This window comes from Ammodytes marinus, assembly GCF_949987685.1.
Source record: "Ammodytes marinus genome assembly, chromosome: 1".
Classification (NCBI taxonomy): domain Eukaryota; kingdom Metazoa; phylum Chordata; class Actinopteri; order Uranoscopiformes; family Ammodytidae; genus Ammodytes; species Ammodytes marinus.
In genome coordinates, this window is record NC_137230.1 from 39259681 (window position 1) to 39282180 (window position 22500).

At 41.1% G+C, this 22500-nt stretch overlaps 3 protein-coding genes across 3 annotated transcripts in view; 2 read left to right on the plus strand and 1 right to left on the minus strand.

The window, feature by feature from the left end:
• The window catches only part of LOC307251989 (transient receptor potential cation channel subfamily M member 1-like), a gene marked incomplete at both ends in the record, with an annotated part of 53975 nt that overhangs the window by 20611 nt on the left and 10864 nt on the right, over positions 1-22500 (minus strand). Inside the window, 2 exons of the mRNA XM_080029499.1 lie at positions 21225-21425; positions 21825-21916. Coding sequence (XP_079885625.1) covers positions 21225-21425; positions 21825-21916 — 293 coding nt within the window. The remainder of the gene's footprint in view (positions 1-21224; positions 21426-21824; positions 21917-22500) is intronic.
• On the plus strand, positions 1849-6301 carry LOC307263437 (tripartite motif-containing protein 16-like; the record flags this gene model as incomplete). Its single annotated transcript, XM_080044586.1, has 5 exons — positions 1849-2137; positions 2614-3023; positions 4200-4242; positions 5380-5501; positions 5770-6301. 5 exons carry the CDS (start codon positions 1849-1851, stop codon positions 6175-6177), a joined length of 1272 nt encoding a protein of 423 aa, XP_079900712.1. The 3' UTR covers positions 6178-6301.
• Positions 12552-18297, plus strand: LOC307253706 (tripartite motif-containing protein 16-like). The gene is made up of 3 exons (XM_080031841.1): positions 12552-12870; positions 13340-13975; positions 17197-18297. The coding sequence occupies exons 1-3, from the start codon at positions 12582-12584 to the stop codon at positions 17988-17990; spliced, it is 1719 nt and encodes a 572-aa protein (XP_079887967.1). The 5' UTR covers positions 12552-12581; the 3' UTR covers positions 17991-18297.

Here is a 22500-nt window from a genome sequence, read left to right on the forward strand (position 1 = left end):
GGGTGGAGCCGCGACGGGTTACCGCTTTGGTGGCAGCGACGATTTACCGTTTCGCGTTGCCATGTTAAGTGCCCCTAAATTAGCAGCCAAGCATATGCCAGGGTGTGGCTGTGCATTTGTAAAGGAAGAGACATGGTAACAAAAGGCTAGGGACATCAATACTAATCACCTAGTCATCACAATCAGCATAGCAATTGTTTATGGCATTGAAATGCTGATCATTTTAACAACATCGCCAATCTTCATTCACATGGAAAACAAACACACAGTCACACAGTCTGGCAAATTCAACTGCATCTTCCTCAAGGTTCAGGGGAAAGTCTTTAGTATCACCATGTAAACATCTGGTCAATGATTGACTCCTTCGTGATTTTCTCTACTTATGACATCTATTGCAGTATGTCTGTCCTGGGGGCGGGATCCCTTACTCTGTCAACTCTCCCTGAGATTTCTCTCTCTCTTTTTTTATCCCGGTAAAGCTTTTTTTTTACTGGGAGTTTTTTCTTAGCCGAGCTAAGGGTGCGTTGGTCGTCTGTCTACTGTGTGAAACAGTGAAAATAGAAGTATGAGCAGATATCACATTGCTTTGTTAAGTCTCATAATGATTTGAAGTAATGTTATATAGTGGCGCTTATAGTTAAACCTAAATGGCAGTAAAGTCTCTTCAAATTACCAAAATAAATGCATGGTTTCGCCTAAGCCTAGGATCTAGACATTGCAGCGGGCATTTTTTTTTTTTTGGTGCACTTGCAGAATTTGTAAAACTAGCCTACCTATAATTCCAAAATATTGATGTTAGAAAGAGGGGGGCCTGAGGCCTGTTTCAGGTAGCTGGTTTTACATACTCTGAGTTTAATCCTGCGCTCTGAGCGCACAACTTTTTCAGACACTTTGAAAACAGTTTAATGTTTGAATCAGCATTTTGACGGACTTGGTTTTGTTAGTTTTATGTTTGACAGAGAATGAGTTAGATCAACTGTTATTGTTTCAAATTCATAGTTTTTAGAAGTTCTTATGAATATGAAATAGTGGTTCAACGGTCAACATCACAGTAGATACATGAACTGTTTGGAACGCCCCCCATGGTTGACATCAGGAATGATTCTGAAGGATTTCTAGACTGTATTACAAAAGGTCATAATAAATACCAGCCTATAGTGAAATAATGTTGCAACCTGTGACTTTATAGAAGCTTCTGTAAAAGCCAGAGTGTGTAAATGACCAGGGAACATTACAAACAGGTTGAGTAGATACTTTGACATCTTCTCATTAGTTGTTGTGTTGGAACAACCTCCATGGTTAACATCAGGAATGAGTCCCAGACAGTTTAACATTGATCTAATCACCCTCATGTTGCTCCTACACTCCTGTGATATGTGGCTGTGGTCTACTGCACCTTTAGAGATACTCTGAAGGTTTTATAACCAATTGTGTTTCAAAGTTCATACTGATAAATACCAGCCTATAGTGAACTGATGTTGCAACCTGTGACTTTATAGAAGCTTCTGTAAAAGCCAGAGAGTGTAAATGACCAGGGAACATTACAAACATGTTGAGTAGTTCAGTTAGAGAAAGAAAATCTGGTTCTGCAAACAGTAGGCCTTTCTACACAGCTAGATAACCCCTCCCTCTTTTTCTTCCCGCTCTTTGTGTCCTTTTCTCCTGCCCTCTGGATCTGTGTGTGTTATTGCCCCTCCCCCCTTTAGAGCTACAATTGGGTGGAACCATCACGTGGTGAGCTGATAAGCCCCATTCACTGCACACACACACAGAACTCAGACTAGCTGTTTTTCAGGAAGTGTGTGTGTGTAACTCAGGCAGTCGCTGACACACACACAGAGAGGAGACATGGCTCAGAGCGGAGTTCACTTGGACAGGGAATCTTTCTCTTGTTCGATATGTCTGGATCTACTGAAGGTTCCGGTGGGTCTTGCCTGTGGACACAGCTACTGTATGGACTGTATTAAAACCCACTGGGATGGAGAGGACCAGAAGAAACTCTACAGCTGCCCTCAGTGTAGGCAGGCCTTTGCAACGAGGCCTGTGCTGCTGAAAAACACCATGTTAGCAGATCTAGTGGAGCAACTGAAGAAGACTGGACTCCAAGCTGCTGCTGCTGATCACTGCTTTAATCGAGGTTCGTAAAACTTTTTTTTAAGATCAAAATTCAAGTACTTTCCCAGATGACAGTTCAACTTTTTCTTTGAAGGTCTATGAGGAAAAAAACCTGTTTATGATTTACTACATTGCCCTATCTGTAAAATGGAAGGGTGTTCAAATAATGTTCACAATCACCTTATGAAAGGAATTGAAAAGTAAAGTATGTTATGTCTGGGGGTGCTGGAGTAGTGGTAAGACCCTTCCCCCCTTAGAGTCCCAGTCCTCTTCACAGCAGACCCCAGCCCGTTCTCTGCATGTCAATCCCCTCTCTGTCCTATTTCATCTCTGTCTCTGCAAAACTGCCTAATTAAAGCAAACATGCAAACAATAATCTTATAGAAAAAGCAGAGAGGTGTGTCCTGTCTAGAAATCCAGCATTTTACAGTAATGTGTTCAGATTTCAAGCCTTGAAATCACAAGATTTAAAATCAAGCATTTTTCAAAACTTTCCAGATTCTGACCGAACCCTGTATGCTGGCCCTGGAGATGTGGCCTGTGATTTCTGCACTGGGAGAAAACTGAAAGCCTTCAAGTCCTGTCTGGTGTGTCTGGCCTCTTACTGTGAGAAACACCTCCAGCCTCACTACGATTCACCTACATTTAAGAAACACAAGCTGGTGGAGCCCGCCAAGAACCTCCAGGAGAACCTCTGCCCTCGTCATGATGAGGTGATGAAGATATTCTGCCGTACTGATCAACAGTGTATCTGTTATCTGTGTTCAATGGATGAACACAAAGGCCACGACACAGTGTCAGCTGCAGCAGAACGCACTGAGAGGCAGAGAGAGCTGGAGGGGAGTCGACTAAACATCCAGCAGAGAATCACAGACGTAGAGAATCATGTGAAGGTTCTCCAACAGGAGGTGGAGGCTATCAATGGCACTGCTGATAAAGCAGTGGAGCACAGTGAGAAGACCTTCGCTCAGATGATCCGTCTCATCCAGAAGACAAGCTCTGATGTGAAGCAGCAGCTCAGAAACAAGCAGCAAACTGACGTGAGCCAAGTCAGAGATGGTCAGGAGAAGCTGGAGCAGGAGATCACTGAGCTGAAGAAGAGAGACGCTGAGCTGAAGACGCTGGCACAACAAGGTAGGAAACTCACTTTATTTCTTAAACAGGGGCTTTCTGTGTTCCTGTGAAATATGTTTTGGGGCATTTTGGATAATCTCCAGGGAAATCTGATCAAATGTTGGAAAACTCCTTTATTTCTGTATCAGAATCCTCCAAATAGATTTTGAGACTTTTAAAGAACTTTGAAATTCCTCTTAGAATGAGATGTAAAGCCAACTGCACTTCAATACATGTTTAAATGATATTCAGGGGCTTGCAAAAGTATTCACATCCCCTTGCACTTTTTTGAACAACCACACACATAAAGTTTTTATTGGATTTTATGTGATAGACCAACACAAAGTGGCGCATAATTGTGAAGTGAAATGAAAATGAAACATGGGTTTAATTGTTTTTATAAATAAAAACTTAAAAGTTTGGCATGTAAAAGTATTCAGCTCATCTGAGTCAATACTTTTTAGAACCACCTATCTGCTGTAAGACTGTTCGAGCATGTCTCTACCAGCTTTGCACATCTAAAGAAATATATTTTTGTCAATTTTTAGATGTGTCCTGCTGGAAGGGGAACCTCCGCCCATGTCTCAAGTCTTTTGCAGACTCTAACAGGTTTTCTGCCCTGCAATTTGCTCCATCCATCTTCCTATCAACTCTGACCAGCTTCCCTGTCCCTGCTGAAGAAAAGCACCCCCACAGCATGATGCTGCCACCACCATGTTTCACGGTGGGGATGGTGTGTATAGGGTGATGTGTAGTGTTAGTTTTCCGCCACACATTGCATTTTGCATTCAGGCCAGTTTGGTCTCATCTTACTATGCTGTGTCTCATCAGCATAGTAAGTCTCATCTTTTGGTCTCATCTGAACATGCTGTGTCCCCCTCATGGCGTGTGGCAAGTGGAGGAAGGTGCTCTGTTCAGATGAGATCAAAATTTAAGATTTTGACCTTAATGCAAAATGCAATGTGTGGCAGGAAACTAACTCTGCACATCACCCTGAATGCACCATCCCAACAGGTAAACATGGTGGTGGCAGCATCATGTTGTGGAGATGCTTTTCTTCAGCAGGGACAGGGAAGCTGGTCAGAGTTGATGGGAAGGTGGATGGAGCCAGGGCACACAACCTGTTAGAGTCTGCAAAAGACTTGAGACTGGGGCGGAGGTTCACCTTTCAGCAGGACAACTACCCTAAACATACAGCCAGATCTACAATGGAATGGTTTAGATCAAAGCATAGTCATGTGTTAGAATGGCCCAGCCAAAGTCCAGACCTCAATACAATTGAGAATATCTGGAAAGACTTGAACATTTCTGTTCACAGATGCTCTCCATCCAATCTGATGCTGAATTTGAAGCTCAAGCTATTTTGCAAAGAATGATGGGCAAAATGTCAGTCTCTAGTTGGGCAAATAATGGATAGGATTTTAAATAGCGCTTTATTCCCTAAGGACTCAAAGTGGACTTGCAGCTGTAATTGCAGCGATAGGTGGTTCTACAAAGTATTGACTCAGGGGCGCTGAATACTTTTGCACGCCACACTTCTCAGTTTTTGAATTTAGAAAAAATTGAAAACCATGTTTAATTTTTATTCTAATTCACAATTATGCTCCACTTTGTGTAGGTTTATCAGTAATGGTAACTGGTAAATGGACTTGTATAGCGCTATATCTCCATTTATCACAGACCCAAAGCGCTTTACATTGTTTTTGTACACATTCACCCAGTCACACTCACATTCATACACCGATAGCAGCAGCTACCACGCAGTGTAGGCTTAGCACTAGGGTGCTAAGCTAACTAAGCTAACTATCGGGAGCAATTCGGGGTTCAGTGTCTTGTCCAGGGACACTTCGACATGTGGCGGGGAGACGGGGGATCGAACCTCCGACCCTGCACACCAGAGGCGAACTCCCTACCCACTTTGCCACTGCCACCCCACAATATACAATATACAATCCCAATAAAATAAATGTACGTGTGTGGTTGCGTCGGGACAAAATGTTGAAAAGTTCAAGGGGTATGAATACTTTTGCAGCCACTGAAATGGAGGATCTATATCGATTTGAGTTCTCCGTGTAGGAAAGTACTAGGAATTCTGTATTTTATGGGTAAATTCAGATATGTTGCTAATTCCCTTCCCTGTGTCACACACAGACGATCACAACCAGTTTCTACAGGACTACCACTCACTGCCAGCACTCAGTAAATCTAGATACTCATCATCCAGCATCTGTCCTCTGAAATACTTTGAGTACGTGGCAACGGGTGTGTCAGATGTCAGAGATACACTAAGGTACGCCCTGAGAGAGACAGGGACAAACATCTCACTGACTCAAGTGGATGTTCCACTGCCTCAACCAGAGCCCAAGACCAGAGCTGACTTCTTGAGATATGCACGTAAGATCACAATGGATCCAAACACAGTTTTTTGCCGTCTGTGGTTATCTAAGGGGAACAGGAAAGCAACATGCATGAATCAACCACGGTCTTATCCTAGTCACATCTTATCCTAGTCACACAGAGAGATTCTGGTGTGTTCCTCAGGTCCTGAGTAAAGAGAGTCTGACTGGACGTTGTTACTGGGAGGTGGAGTGGACAGGGAAAGGGATTTGTGTAGCAGTCGCATACAAGACCATCGTGAGAGCAGGGTATGCATATGAATGTCTATTTGGAAAGAATCTCAACTCTTGGTCGTTATGGTATTGCACAGACAAGTATGCCTTCAATCACAACACCAGGTATAACAACCAAGACTATACTCCCATCTCAGGTCCCCTGTCCTCCAGACTAGGAGTGTACCTGGATCACAGTGCAGGTGTTCTGTCCTTCTACAGCGTCTCTGAAACCATGACTCTCCTCTACAGAGTCCAGACCAAATTCACTCAGCCGCTATACGCTGGAGTTTGTCTTGACTGTGATGGAGACAGTGCTGAGTTCAGTAAATTGAACTAAACCGTCAGAAGTTATTTAAAGTCTCTACGAGGATTTTAAGGAAAATATTTCTGAAACAGTCTCATTTTAACTCTGATGATCATAAATTACATCTAACAGCAAACGAGACCATCAGTGCCAAGAATGCTATTTTTATATAGTTTTTATTAATGTCTTTTTCATGGGTATACGCTCATCCAGGAACAACAGCTGGCATGTTAAAAACACTACCGCTTTTGTCCAAAGAGGGCACTAGAATTAACACATTCTGCTCAAACTAACTGATCATATGGATGAAGTGAATCTGTACATAAAAATCATTTAACAGAAATGTTCTGATGTGTGAACAAACTGAAGATTTAGATTCTGAATAAACTCACAGGAACAAAGAGATTTCTTCTTGTCTTCATTCCAGGGTTAAAAGCTTTTATTTCTAAAAGGTAAATCCCATTGAGACCGGAGACTCTTTCTCAAGGGAGACCTGTTCCCATTCCCACGTTCCCATTCTCAGACACACATTTTTACACAGATAGCAGGTTAACGGTAGAAATTTAGGGTTTTAGTCTTGCTCAGGGACACTTGGACATGAGGCGGGGAGACGGGGGATTGAACCATCGACCCTGTAGTTTAGGGTCAACAGTTAATATCTAGTTACTTACAATGTGTGTACTCTGCTTTGCTATCATAGAGACAGTGCATGAAATAGGCCACGCCCATCGTGGGGGAAACCATTGAACAGCGTTCCATTCACTTAAATAAAATAAAGATTTTTAGTTTTAGCCTCAAAACTCAAAACTCTAGTTGCTTACCAAGTGTGTACTCAGCTATGCCATAATGCAGGGGTGCCCACACTTTTTCAGCTTGTGAGCTAATTTTAAAATGACCAAGACAAGAAGATCTACCTACTATAAAAATGAAAACTGTAAACTGATCCACTTACTTTTTCCACTCTGAAACTACCATAACAACACATATTGTAACAGTAAGAATCCTGAAAGCTAGCCACACATTCCAGAACTAATGTCGGGCTAGTAAAAGATTGATGGGGTTTGGTCAATTAAGCTAAGCAAATTTTCTAAACACTTGAAAGTAACTCTGAACAAAATCAAATACAACATATTATAATTCAAAAGGTTGTAATACGATTCAAATGAAAGATAGAACCAGTTAGATTAGAACACAGTCTGGGGGTCAGAACACAGGACCCTTAGAGCCAGCTATTGTCTGGGGGTCAAAGCATAAAATCAGAACCAGCGAGAACAGCCTGGGACTCAGAACACAGGAGAAGGCCCAACTGGATTATAACATCAGCCTGTAATCTCTACAACTAGGCCTACTCTACATTCCAGCCCTGAAGGTTACAGGGAAAGATGAGAAGGTGCTCTTTCCGAGTGGTTGCCCCAGGTCGTCTTCCTAGTGTATTTCCTTGGCATGATGGCTTTTCTACAATGTGTATGACATTAAAATAAAAATATGTTATGTAATATTACATTAAAATATGTTTAAGACTAAACTTAACTTGTGCCTCATGGTGGGGGAAAGTGGGACAGTGGTTCACTTTCCCCCACCACCACAATTTGAGAAAAAACTAACTCTCTCAGCATTTCAGGCTAATATTTGGCTAATATCATCACATGGTTTTTATATGTTGGTAGTTCATCAACACGCATGATAGAAGTTTTTCTACGTGAATACATTTGCTTTGACAGTTGATTAAGTTGACAGCAGGAAAATTTACTTTTACATGCAAAATACCTATTTTGTTGAAAAAAACATGCTTACCACAGCACAATGAGGTCCCTTCTTTCAGGGCCATGGGGAAATGAGAGGGGCTTGAAAACATATATCTCACATGACCACAAATGTTTTCCGTTGCCTACACTGTAAACAATTGCTGTACATTTACAGCAGGATTTCAACAGCATTAACCTGTTATTTATAAAAACAGCATTTAACTGTTAATATAAAAGGCAGTCTGTTAAATTACGGTCCTTTGCTGTTATTTTACGGAACAGTAATGTTTTTCAAAGATAATGACATTTGCTGTTAATTTACCATCAAACTTGGAAGGGACTTGACATGAGCTGCCTGCACATGTGAAGCTTATACAGTTTTCTTCATTCATCCTCATCCATCCACATCTTAACTAAAAAGTGTTGTTTACTTTATATCCTCTGGTTAAGTTTACTTAAAGTTGAGTTATATTTACTTGGAAATGGAAAGTGCAGTTAACATAATTAAACCAAGTTAGTCTTACTTAACTGAAGAGTTGTGTTTACTCAGTAGAATTAAGGAAATGGATTGCCTTAGATAAATCAAGTAAGCACAACAAAGTGTATTGTAGAGATGCCCGCTTTCACACAATGACTTGCACTGGACTAAACGTTTGTTACATTGCTATTTGCACCCTCAGTGAAGGGGATGTTTCATTCCATTACCTCACTATGCATTTTGTTTAAATAAAACATCTCTGTGTGAACTAACCGTTGTTTTTTTGGTTATAACAAATCGGTTTGTGGAACTCTTAAGCCAGATCCCTAGTTCAACTCAGGAGACAAATTACAAAAGAAATTAATCATTCCATTTAACTTTATATATTGTAACAAGTGTCTTGAAGTAACAAACATAAGCTGCTGTCTATGTTTAGCATTTTAACAAATAGGGGGCAAAGTAAACTTATATAGGGTTGAAACACATCTGCCCTATGAAATACAACATCCCCTTCGCTCACGGTACAAACAGCAACATAACAAACATTTAGTCCAGGTTCATCCCTTTTTTTCATTAACAGTATAATCCTGTCAATTTTAGCGACAGTAAAATAATGTTAATTTAACAGTAATATAAAGGCAACCCTGCTGCCAGTTGATTAATGTTTTTTTACAGGGAAATTTCTAACAGTGTAGATACAGGGGGAGGCTCACATTACCCGATGCCTCAGATTCCCCCGTTCTCCCCTACCTATATTTATTTTATCTTTATTTGGTAAATGGCAAATGGACTTGACTTATATAGCGTTTTTTCCCGATTTTCTCAGTCCCAAAGCGCTTTACATTTCTTACTACTTTCATACACATACTCATACACTGATGGCATAACTTTTAATTATCCGGGAAAAGTCTCATTGAGATTAAAAATCTCTTTATCAAGAGAGTCCTGGCCAAGAGGCAGCAGCTACAGACAATCATTTAAAAACAACAGAGAACATGTAAATAGTCACAGTTAGAACAGCATCAAACAAAGCATCTACAGACAGAAGAGCTTCAACATCAGCTGGCTAAACAGTCTTTACAAACAAACTGTGTGTTCCTTCAGCAATGAAGAGATGACACAAGAACAATTAGAATTCATCAATGTGAGTAGCAAAACATGCACCAGGTTAATGAAGAACAGGGTTTACAAAATATAGAATTGCTTTTATAATTGACTCATATATAAAAGTGGAAGTACATATTGTGTTAACTTACATTCAAAGACATCTGTCATGCACAGGGTCTTGTTGGCCTGTTGAAAATATAGTGCCTACTGCCTCTGGTTCTAATAATGATGGAACACTGACATCCTAAAATGTCAAAACATGTGTTATAATGTAAGATAATGTTGCAATAAATATATAAAACAAAAGGTGGTGTTCCTTTACAAACAATGCTATCTTCTCAGCTGTATATCATATCCAGATGTAAATACCTGGAAATGAGAGCTGAAATGTTGATCTATTGTCTCATATTCATATGTTGGTGTCAAACCCAAATGTTTCCAGTCTACTGCAAAACAAATGGAATTGGCCTCAATGTTCCAATACTTTTGGAGGGCACTGTATATAAAACAGACTACCAATATGTAAGCATAGATAGGGCCGAAAGTTAGTGCACTAACACAACAGTAGTCTTTTGTCTTTGAACACATGTTTAAATTAGCAGCCAAGCCTATGCCAGGGTGTGGCTGTGCATTTGTATAGGAAGAGACATGGTAACAAAAGGCTAGGGACATCAATGCTAATCACCCAGTCATCACCATCAGCAAAGCAATTGTTTATGGTATTGAAATGCTGATCATTTTAACAACATCGCCAATCTTCATTCACATGGAAAATATTCACACAGTGACACACAAACAGTCTGGCAAATTCAACTGCATCTTCCTCAAGGTTCAGGGGAAAGTTTTTTAGTATCACCATGTAAACATCTGGTCAATGATTGACTACTTTATGATTTTCTCTACTTACTACATCTATTGCAGTATGTCCGTCCTGGGAGAGGGATCCCTTACTCTGTCAACTCTCCCTGAGATTTCTGTCTCTTTTTTTTTATCCCGGGAAAGGTTTTTTTTACTGGGAGTTTTTTCTCAGCTGAGCTAAGGGTGTAAGGGCAGGGTGTCGCACTATATGGAATGTAAAGCCCACTGAGGCAAATGTCTAATTTGTGATATTGGGCTATACAAATAAAACTGATTTGATTTATAATATGATGGACAAGAAAATTAGACTTACAACTGGAGGGAGATCACTTTTTGCGTTGAGATTGTTGCCGTTACATCTTGGGCAAACTGACATTGGCAGTCATGTAGGCTACGGGTGCTTTGGTCGTCTGTCTACTGTGTGAAACAGTGAAAATAGAAATATGGCTAGATGTCACTTAAATTTCAATAAAGTCTATTCAAATTACCAAAATATATACAGTGTTTCACCAAGGCCTAGGATCTAGACATTGCAGCGGGCATTAGTTTTTTATGGTAAATGTGCACTTGCGTAATTTGTAGAACTAGCCTACCTATGACTCTATACAAACTGTGAAAAAATATTGCCCTCCTTCCAAAACATTGCTGTTACACAGAGGGGCCTTCTGTTCCCCTCGCAGAGTTCACTGCTAGCTTTAGCTAAGTTACCTTAGCATACCTAATTCCTCCTCACTTGCCCCATTAATCCGCCTTATAAGGGGACACAACATACAACAGCGCTACGTGCAGCACAAAATGAATGTAGGGGGAAAACTGATACTAACTACAGTAGGCTACTATGCAATTTAGCTATTGTTAATTTAGCTAAAACAGCTTACCTCTAGTCGGCTTCCTTTTCCCGGGGCTCTGCATCTCTTTCTAAGACGGTGGAGACCTTTTATAAAAGGTAACAGGTAGTGTCTTCACCTTATGCTTAATTGTGCCCCTTTCTGTTTTCTTAAAGAGGCCCTATTATGCTTTTTCAACTTTTATGACCTATAAACGTTGTTATAATGATTTATAGTCATGTTTAACCATACGTCAAGTAATGACTTACATGCATTTAGACGTATTCCCTGCTGACCGTCTGGGGTGGCTGTGCAGAGCGCTAAACACTAGGGCAGCCGGTCGCGATTCACTTGTTCAAATTTCCGGGATTGATGACGTAGAAATGTAAGGTAATGCTGCAACATGCTCATGCACGCTCCGGACATGCCAACACCTGCCTGCTCAAATCTGCCCATGCGCCCCTGAAAGTGTTCTGGAAGGTAACCAATCACAAAGCCGAGTGTGGACAGAGAATGCTGAAATCGCTGAGATGAGAGGAAGAGCTTCCTGAAAATCTACATGTTTTTTTGTGCTGTGATTCGTGTCAGGTTGCTCTATAGGAGTCATTAATGAGAAATTAAGACCAGAAAAGTAGTATAATAGGAGATCTTTAAGTTGGCGCATCCAGGCACATTACAGAACGGCATGTTTACTTTGTGGTAGTCGCCCACATTTGAGCCAACTAATGATCTTTTGTTGACATAACTCCAAAAAGTAAATGTTATGCCAACTTATTATTTACAGAGTGTGTAATTGGCCAGGGAACATTACAAACAGGTTGAGTAGGTACTTTTACATCTTCTCATTAGTTGTTGTGTTGGAACAACCTCCATGGTTAACATCAGGAATGAGTCCCAGACAGTTTAACATTGATCTAATCACCCTCATGTTGCTCCTACACTCCTGTGATATGTGGCTGTGGTCTACTGCACCTTTAGAGATACTCTGAAGGTTTTATAACCAATTGTGTTTCAAAGTTCATACTGATAAATACCAGCCTATAGTGAACTGATGTTGCAACCTGTGACTTTATAGAAGCTTCTGTAAAAGCCAGAGAGTGTAAATGACCAGGGAACATTACAAACATGTTGAGTAGTTCAGTTAGAGAAAGAACCTCTGGTTCTGCAAACAGTAGGCCTTTCTACACAGCTAGATAACCCCTCCCTCTTTTTCTTCCCGCTCTTTGTGTTCTTTTCTCCTGCCCTCTGGATCTGTGTGTGTTATTGCCCCTCCCCCCTTTAGAGCTACAATTGGGTGGAACCATCACGTGGTGAGCTGATAGGCCCCATTCACTGCACACACACACAGAGCTCAGACTAGCTGTTTTTCAGGAAGTGTGTGTGTGTAACTCATGCAGTCGCTGACACACACACAGAGGAGAAATGGCTCAGAGCGGAGTTCACTTGGACAGGGAATCTTTCTCTTGTTCGATATGTCTGGATCTACTGAAGGTTCCGGTGGGTCTTGCCTGTGGACACAGCTACTGTATGGACTGTATTAAAACCCACTGGGATGGAGAGGACCAGAAGAAACGCTACAGCTGCCCTCAGTGTAGGCAGGCCTTTGCAACGAGGCCTGTGCTGCTGAAAAACACCATGTTAGCAGATCTAGTGGAGCAACTGAAGAAGACTGGACTCCAAGCTGCTGCTGCTGATCACTGCTTCAATCGAGGTTTGTAAAACTTTTTTTTTAAGATCAAAATTCAAGTACTTTCCCAGATGACAGTTCAACTTTTTCTTTGAAGGTCTATGAGAAAAAAAACATGTTTATGATTTACTACATTGCCCTATCTGTAAAATGGAAGGGTGTTCAAATAATGTTCACAATCACCTTATGAAAGGAATTGAAAAGTAAAGTATGTTATGTCTGGGGGTTCTGGAGTAGTGGTAAGACCCTTCCCCCCATAGAGTCTCAGTCCTCTTCACAGCAGACTATTAGAATCCAGCCCGTTCTCTGCATGTCATTCCCCTCTCTGTCTCTGCAAAACTGTCTAATTAAAGCAAAAATGCAAAAAATAATCTTATAGAAAAAGCAGAGAGGTGTGTCCTGTCTAGAAATCCAGCATTTTACAGTAATGTGTTCAGATTTCAAGCCTTGAAATCACAAGATTTAAAATCAAGCATTTTTCTAAACTTTCCAGATTCTGACCGAACCCTGTATGCTGGACCTGGAGATGTGGCCTGTGATTTCTGCACTGGGAGAAAACTGAAAGCCTTCAAGTCCTGTCTGGTGTGTCTGGCCTCTTACTGTGAGAAACACCTCCAGCCTCACTACGATTCACCTACATTTAAGAAACACAAGCTGGTGGAGCCCGCCAAGAACCTCCAGGAGAACCTCTGCCCTCGTCATGATGAGGTGATGAAGATATTCTGCCGTACTGATCAACAGTGTATCTGTTATCTGTGTTCAATGGACGAACACAAAGGCCACGACACAGTGTCAGCTGCAGCAGAACGCACTGAGAGGCAGAGAGAGCTGGAGGGGAGTCGACTAGACATCCAGCAGAGAATCACAGACGCAGAGGAAGAGGTGAAGCTGTTTCAACAGAAAGTGGAGGTTATCAATGGCTCTGCTGATAAAGCAGTGGAGCACAGTGAGAAGACCTTCGCTCAGATGATCCGTCTCATCCAGAAAACAAGCTCTGATGTGAAGCAGCAGCTCAGAAACCAGCAGGACGTTGGAGTGAGTCGAGTCAGAGACCTTCAGGAGCAGCTGGAGCAGGAGATCGCTGAGCTGAAGAAGAGAGACGCTGAGCTGAAGACGCTGGCACAACAAGGTAGGAAACTCACTTTATTTCTTAAACAGGGGCTTTCTGTGTTCCTGGAAAACATGTTTCGGGGGATTTTGGATAATTTCCTGGGAAATCTGATCAAATGTTGGAAAACTCCTTTATTTCTGTATCAGAATTCTCCAAATAGATTTTGAGACTTTTAAAGAACTTTGAAATTCCTCTTAGAATGAGATGTAAAGCCAACTGCACTTCAATACATGTTTAAATGATATTCAGGGGCTTGCAAAAGTATTCACATCCCCTTGCACTTTGTTGAACAACCGCACACATAAAGTTTTTATTGGATTTTATGTGATAGACCAACACAAAGTGGCGCATAATTGTGAAGTGAAATGAAAATGAAACATGGGTTTAATTGTTTTTATAAATAAAAACTTAAAAGTTTGGCATGTAAAAGTATTCAGCTCACCTGAGTCAATACTTTTTAGAACCACCTATCTGCTGTAAGACTGTTCGAGCATGTCTCTGCCAGCTTTGCACATCTAGAGAAAGATATTTTTGTCAGTTTTTAGATGTGTCCTGCTGGAAGGTGAACCTCCGCCCATGTCTCAAGTCTTTTGCAGACTCTAACAGGTTTTCTGCCCTGCAATTTGCTCCATCCATCTTCCCATCAACTCTGACCAGCTTCCCTGTCCCTGCTGAAGAGAAGCATCCCACAGCATGATGCTGCCACCACCATGTTTCACGGTGAGGATGGTGTGTTCAGGGTGATGTGTAGTGTTAGTTTTCCGCCACACATTGCATTTAGCATTCAGGCCAGTTTGGTCTCATCTTACTATGCTGTGTCTCATCAGCATAGTAAGTCTCATCTTTTGGTCTCATCTGAATATGCTGTGTCCCCCGCATGGCGTGTGGCAAGTGGAGAAAGGTGCTCTGGTCTGATGAGATCAAAATGTAAGATTTTGACCTTAATGCAAAATGCAATGTGTGGCAGGAAACTAACTCTGCACATCACCCTGAATGCTCCATCCCAACAGGTAAACATGGTGGTGGCAGCATCATGCTGTGGAGATGCTTTTCTTCAGCAGGGATAGGGAAGCTGGTCAGAGTTGATGGGAAGGTGGATGGAGCCAAATACAGGGCACACAACCTGTTAGAGTCTGCAAAAGACTTGAGACTGGGGCGGAGGTTCACCTTCCAGCAGGACAACTACCCTAAACATACAGCCAGATCTACAATGGAATGGTTTAGATCAGGGTTTCTCAACGGGGGCGGTACCGCCCCCTGGGGGGCGTTCGTACAACCTAGGGGGGCGCTGGGACCAGGCTGGGACACATGAGCTTTTTTTTTTTTTTTTTTTTTTTAATAAATATATTTTAAACTTTCTTAAAAATCTTATAAATCTTTTGACTGCAAAAATAGGTTACCTGAAATAAACAGCCTATTTTAACTTTTCATGTTTCTAACCCCTCGACCTCTTTTTAACTATTCTCTCCAATGTTCTGCGGTCTGCTGACTGTCACAGCCTTAGAAAAGAGAAGGCTCTGCAGACAGCCAATCAGAGGTCTTTGAGTCAGAACAACCAGCCAATCAAAGCCTTAGCGGCAGCGGAATCAGCCAATCACAGACTAGTATAATGACGTTTACTGATATTGCTAATGCTAGCGCAGCGAGATTCAAACTTAAACTAACTATTGTCTCTGAGGTGGAGAAAACACAGAGTAATCAGCCAAAGCATGGAGTTAACTAACACACAAGCGGAACCATGTTAAAGACACAACCCTCATATGTTGGAGAGGGACGATATACTAAACGCTGTGCACCGCGAGAGGCTCACTGAAGCCCTGTACAGCAGCCCTGGCAACACGCACCGTCTCCATCCTACTCTGCACTGTTAAACTGAAAGCTAAACTATCAGGTGAGGGAGGGGCCGATCGCACGGCTGGATGATAGGTTTGCTGCATTTAAAAGCCTTCACGTCTTCACGTGCGGTACAATGATAGTTTAACTAGGATTATTTTGTTTTAATGATAAAGGGAAGCAATGTTTGTTGTTATCATGTAGTCGCAATGTGTTCTCTCCTCCTGTCGATCATTCACTGTGTTAGTTTCCGGTATTGTGCCGTACAAATAAAAGCCCCCCGCGATATTTCTTTTCTATTCTCTCCTTTCCCTATCTATTTTTTTACTCAGTAACGCAAGTGATATAAAATGTAGCGAAGTACAATACTTCACAATAAACATACTCAAAGTAAAAGTAAAAGTATAGGTTTTAAAAATCACTTAAAAAATTACAAGTAGCCTAAATAGTAAATGTAAGTAGTAAATGTAATTAGTAAATGTAATTCGCTACTTTACACCCCTGATTACAACCAATGCTGACAGTGTTTTTTCTTTTTATGCAACCAGCCACCTGACAGTGGGTTAAATCTGCCTATCATAGAACAGGCTCATATTGGGATTTTTTTTAAATAATTCTTATAAGAAACCAAAACAGCACAGAAAATATGTTTTATTGTTGATAGAGGAAAAACATATTCTTAATTTTGTGTGTGTGTGTGTTTGTTTTTTTTTTGGGGGGGGGGGGGCGCTAGAGTATCTCGGTAAGGTTAGGGGGGCGTTTGCTCAAAAAAGGTTGAGAACCACTGGTTTAGATCAAAGCATAGTCATGTGTTAGAATGGCCCAGCCAAAGTCCAGACCTCAATACAATTGAGAATATCTGGAAAGACTTGAACATTTCTGTTCACAGATGCTCTCCATCCAATCTGATGCTGAATTTGAAGCTCAAGCTATTTTGCAAAGAAGAATGGGCAAAATGTCAGTCTCTAGTTGGGCAAATAATGGATAGGATTTTAAATAGCGCTTTATTCCCTAAGGACTCAAAGCGGACTTGCAGCTGTAATTGCAGCGATAGGTGGTTCTACAAAGTATTGACTCAGGGGCGCTGAATACTTTCGTATGCCACACTTTTCAGTTTTTAAATTTTAGAATAAATTGAAACCCATGTTTAATTTTTATTCTACTTCACAATTATGCTCCACTTTGTGTAGATCTATCATATACAATCTCAATAAAATAAATGTATGTGTGTGTGGTTGCGTCGGGACAAAATGTTGAAAAGTTCAAGGGGTGTGAATACTTTTGCAGCCACTGAAATGGAGGATCTATATCGATTTGAGTTCTCCGTGTAGGAAAGTACTAGGAATTCTGTATTTTATGGGTAAATTCAGATATGTTGCTAATTCCCTTCCCTGTGTCACACACAGACGATCACAACCAGTTTCTACAGGACTACCACTCACTGCCAGAACTCAGTGAATTTACACTCTCATCATCCAGCATCTGTCCTCTGAGATTGAGATACTTTGAGTACGTGACAGTGGCTGTGTCAGACGCAAGAGATACACTACAGTACGCCCTGAGAGAGACAGGGACAAACATCTCAATGACAGCGACTCAAGTGAATGTTCTACTGCCTCAACCAGAGCCCAAGACCAGAGCTGACTTCTTGAGATATGCATGTAAGATCACAATGGATCCAAACACAGTTTTTTGGTGTCTGTTGTTATCCAAGGGGAACACGAAAGCAACATGCCGGAAAAATCCACGGTCTTATCCTAGTCACCCAGAGAGATTCCATGGTGTTCCTCAGGTCCTGAGTAAAGAGAGTCTGACTGGACGTTGTTACTGGGAGGTGGAGTGGAAAGGGAAAGGGCTTTATGTAGCAGTCGCATACAAGACCATCAGCAGAGCAGGGTATGAATATGAATGTCTATTTGGAAAGAATCCCAACTCTTGGTCCTTATGCTATTTCAAAGACAGCTATATCTTCAGTCACAACAACAGGTATAACAACCAAGACCATACTACCATCTCAGGTCCCTATTCCTCCAGACTAGGAGTGTACCTGGATCACAGTGCAGGTGTTCTGTCCTTCTACACCGTCTCTGAAACCATGACTCTCCTCCACAGAGTCCAGACCAAATTCACTCAGCCGCTATACGCTGGAGTTTATCTTAACTATGATGGAGACAGTGCTGAGTTCAGTAAATTGAACTAAACCGTCAGAAGTTATTTAGAATCTCTACGAGGAACTTTAAAAATATTTCTGAAACAGTCTCATTTTAACTCTGATGATCATAAATTACATGTAACAGCAAACGAGACCATCAGTGCTAAGAATTATATTTTTATATAGTTTTTCTTAATGCCTTTGTGTGTGTACGCTCACCCAGGAACAACAGCTGGCGTGGTAAAAACACTACCGCTTTCGTCCAAAGGGGGGCGCTAGAATTAACACATTCTGCTCAAACTAACTGTTCTGTGAAGTGAATCTGTACATAAAAATCATTTAACAGAAATGTTCTGATGTGTGAACAAACTGAAGATTTAGATTCTGAATAAACTCACAGGAACAAAGAGATTTCTTCTTGTCTTCATTCCAGGGTTAAAAGCTTTTATTTCTAAAAGGTAAATCCCATTGAGACCGGAGACTCTTTCTCAAGGGACACCTGTTCCCATTCCCATTCTCAGACACACATTTTTACACAGATAGTAGGTTAACTATCGGTAGAGCGCCTGCAGTGCGCTCACAATCAGAGCCGGGCCCGAGGCATAAGCGAACTTAGGGGTTGCTTAGGGCCCCCGACCGCCAGGCCCCCCCCCAAAAAAGTTTGATATTAACATCATATTATTATATCATACAAAAAAATGAATACAATGTTTTGATCCAGATAGTTAATAGCCCAATAATTTAATCAGTTCATCTGGTAGGTAATCCGAGTTTAACTGATCACGTCACGTTCACGTCCATGCACAGTGTGTATTGAGTTTATTTAAAAACATTTGGAAATGGGGCTCAGTTGCCCATGCACTGTATAACCTATTTCAGCCTCGTCTGTGGAAAAAGAGATAACTGGACAACAGAGTTCTTCTGCTTCGTTCCTCTCATTGCATTTAAATGTATTCATTATATTACAGAAAAATATGTCCTGTAAAAGAAAAAGAGCTCCAAGCCCATCCCAGAGGACCCTGCATAATACTTTATTTTAAATTAACATTTTTATGGAAAATCCATGTGTCTTTCCTCAATAGCTTCGAATTCATCTGACCCAGTGTCTCCAATTTATTTGTTCACACAAAATTCCTCCGATTTAGCCTCTTAATTTCCCTCTCAAAGTGCACCAGATTCATGCATTTAATTTTAAAAAGTAAAAAAAAATCTCCTGGGGGGGGGGGGGGCATACCCCCGGAACCCCTCTAGGAGGGGCGGGATCTCAGCTGGCTATTATTTTCACCCAGCTGGACATTGGAGGCAATAGTGGAGAACTCTGGTTGTATGAATGATATTTAACAATAGCCAATCGTTTGGACAGCGAAAAACACCCGACCCCCCTAGAAGGGACGGGTGTTTGTCACCTTTTTCACCTCCTATGAGTTTGCAGGTCTGATTTAAGAAGAGCCATCCATTTGACTCATCCTGTAAAGAAGGGAGAAACATGGAATAAGATATAAGCACATTTAAGCTCAAAAAACTGTTTTTTGCCTTTCAAAGTAAAATTTCCATGATCAAGGTTTTTTGATTATTGTGTCTGAACAATTATAGAAATATTTGAAAACATTTGACATGTTTTAGTGCTTTAGTATGCTACATTTTGTGTCTATATAGTTAGCACGATGTCAGCCCTAAATTGCTGCATCATGCCTATTATCCAAAATGCTGAGGTTGGGGTGATTTGTGCCAAAGGGCCTATGTGAGTTATAAGCAAGTAAGTAAGTACAATATATTTATAAAAGCACATTTATGACAGTTTGCACTGTCCAAAGTGCTGTACATAGTGCGTTCAGTAGGTAAACAATGAAGGTAAAATAACAATAACCAAAATAAAAGACATAAAGCCCATACATCCACATAAACACAGATAGTAGTGCAGAGGTAAGATAGTTAATGGGGAGGAAGAACCAGGGTGTAAAGATGGGTTTTGAGCCTTGATTTAAAGGCAGAAATGTAGAGGGAATCACGTTTGTCAGGTGGCAGTCACAAGCACGGAGCAACTAGTGCAAAGTACATTTCTGAGAGTTGTGCCAGTGGCATGGCTGTATACGCTGGTCACCAAAAAGAAAGTGATTGTCTACAGTAGCTCAGAAGAGAGTGACATCTCCATTCCACTTAACGACACCACTGATGAGAGTTCAGATGGCCAGAAAGATGATGATGGTGACTTTGTCATTGTGAGCTTTGCAGGCAAAACCACCTAGATCTGCTAGGCCTTGTTTAAGAAAATTGACCTTCAATCTTTGTCAAATATTTACTTTATTTACATTAAATAAACCTTAAATAAGTAATAGTCTTATGGATTTGTCTTGCATTGCAGTTTATGAGATATATATCAATGGCACAATTTACCCCATGGTATTCTCTCTTGTGGCATAACTTACACCACACCGGGGGCAAGTTGTGCCACAAGACAACTTTTTTTTCCGAAAGCTATATTTCTTAAACAGTTTATTCCAGATCCAAAGTTTTTATTGCCAGGGATGCACAACATCTTGAAATATATGTACATATTTGAGTTGGAGACATAACTGTCAAGGCCTCACTTTAAAATCACTTTGGGTAAAAAGTTTCACAACTTAGGCCACTCTCCCCTGCTGTAAAAATCTATATATTTTTTTATTTTAATTTTTTTAAGAATGCCATGCGATCTACCCACAATGCCTTCGCGATCGACCGGTAGATCGCTATCGACATAATGGGCACCCTTTCCATAATGTAAGGAGTTGCCTTGGAATTTAAATTAGGGGGTCACTCATGGTGTAGTGGTTAGACCCCCCCCCCCCCCATATAGAGAATCAGTCCTCTTCACATCAGACCTGGGTTAGAATCCAGTCCGGGTCGTTCTCTGCATGTCAGTCCGCTCTCTACCCCATTTCATCTTTTTCTCTCCAAAACTGTCTAATATATATTTTTCAAAGCACAAAATAAACAATAAATAAAATGTATTTAAATGCCTTACCGTGAGTTGTTCTCGAGGTCTTGAAAGATATCATCCACTAGCTCGCTCTGGGACGATTTGTGAGCCATGGCTTTGTACAGTTTACATCTAGTTGATAACAATGTGTGTACTCTGCTTTGCTTTGTTTTGCTTTGTGCTTTCATTCTCTGCCTGTCACTCCCCTCCCTGCCCCATGTAATCTCTGCCTCTAGTCTACACTGTTTTATAAAGAAAAGCAACAAAAAATTACTAAAAAAATAACAAAAGCAACAAAAAAAAGCGCAAATAAAATGCCTTACCGTGAGTTGTTCTCGAGGTCTTGGAAGATGTCGTCCACTAGCTCGCTCTGAGATGACTCGTGAGCCATGCCTTTGTAGAGTTTGCAGGCGACCAGAGCTTTGGCCATGGCCTCCTCTCCGCGCTGCCAGAGAAACAGCGCCATCTTCTGGCGTTTCATCAGAACGGCCCAGACCATCAGCTCATGGAACGGGTACTGGAACCTGTTAGGGAATTTATTATTGTGTGAATATATGATATTTACACTATATTGTATTATCATACATTGTGAATCTTCATGGAATCGTTCAATCTCTTCTGACCTTTAGTCGTGTGTTAGATAAAGTCAGGTTGTTTTATGTACTGAAGACTTCTCCTCGCCAACTAGAATTGTCATGTCTCACTACCCCAACCCTGAAAATCTAGTACGTAGGCTGGAATGTTCGTGCGTAATTAGATTTCACTATAAGTTCTCTGTATGACCGCCGATCGGTGGTCATTTCATTACAATCCAATTGCTGCATTGTTGTCTTGACTCATGTTTGCAAACATTAAAGATCTGTTCATCTGGTATTAATTCATTCTCATCTTTTAAAGGTTGATATTTCAATTCCATGACAAACCTGCTGAGCTCTGGATCATCCACATCCACCTCCACCTCCTCCTCCTTCTTCTTGTTCTTCTTCCCTCTGCCTTTACCGCGAGGCTCATCGTCCTAAACACAAACACACACACACACACACACACACACACACACACACACACACACACACCACTTCATTGTACACTTTCAGACCTCTCTCTCTGTCACTCTCTCTCTCTCTCTCTCTGTCTGTCTATATTTATTTCTCTCTATTTCTCTCTCTATGTCTTTGCCTTTACTGCGAGGCTCATCGTCCTAAACAAACACAATTTTAACTTTGGTGCCTGCAACACGTTGTAGCTGTTACATTTTTTGAAATTTCTTCTTAAATTTTAAAGCCACTACGAGTAACTTTGTCAGTTGGTGGTATTTTATATATGTATATTTTTACTTGCTTGGCAACGCCCCCCTCCGTCCGTCTATCTTTTAGCTTTGCTTCATTGCATTTTCTTTTTTTTCTTTGATGGTTCAGCCCCGTTATCAGTCATTATGACGACAAACAACTGTCTCAAACAAGGCTCCCGCTCCCCTTCCCTCACCTGGAGGGATAGGCTTCTCAAATCGCGTTGCAGCGCCACACTGAAATCTGTGACCAATATGGATATGTGAACATAGAGCCTGCACGCGCGAACCGAAAATCGGACTGGGTGTGCGAC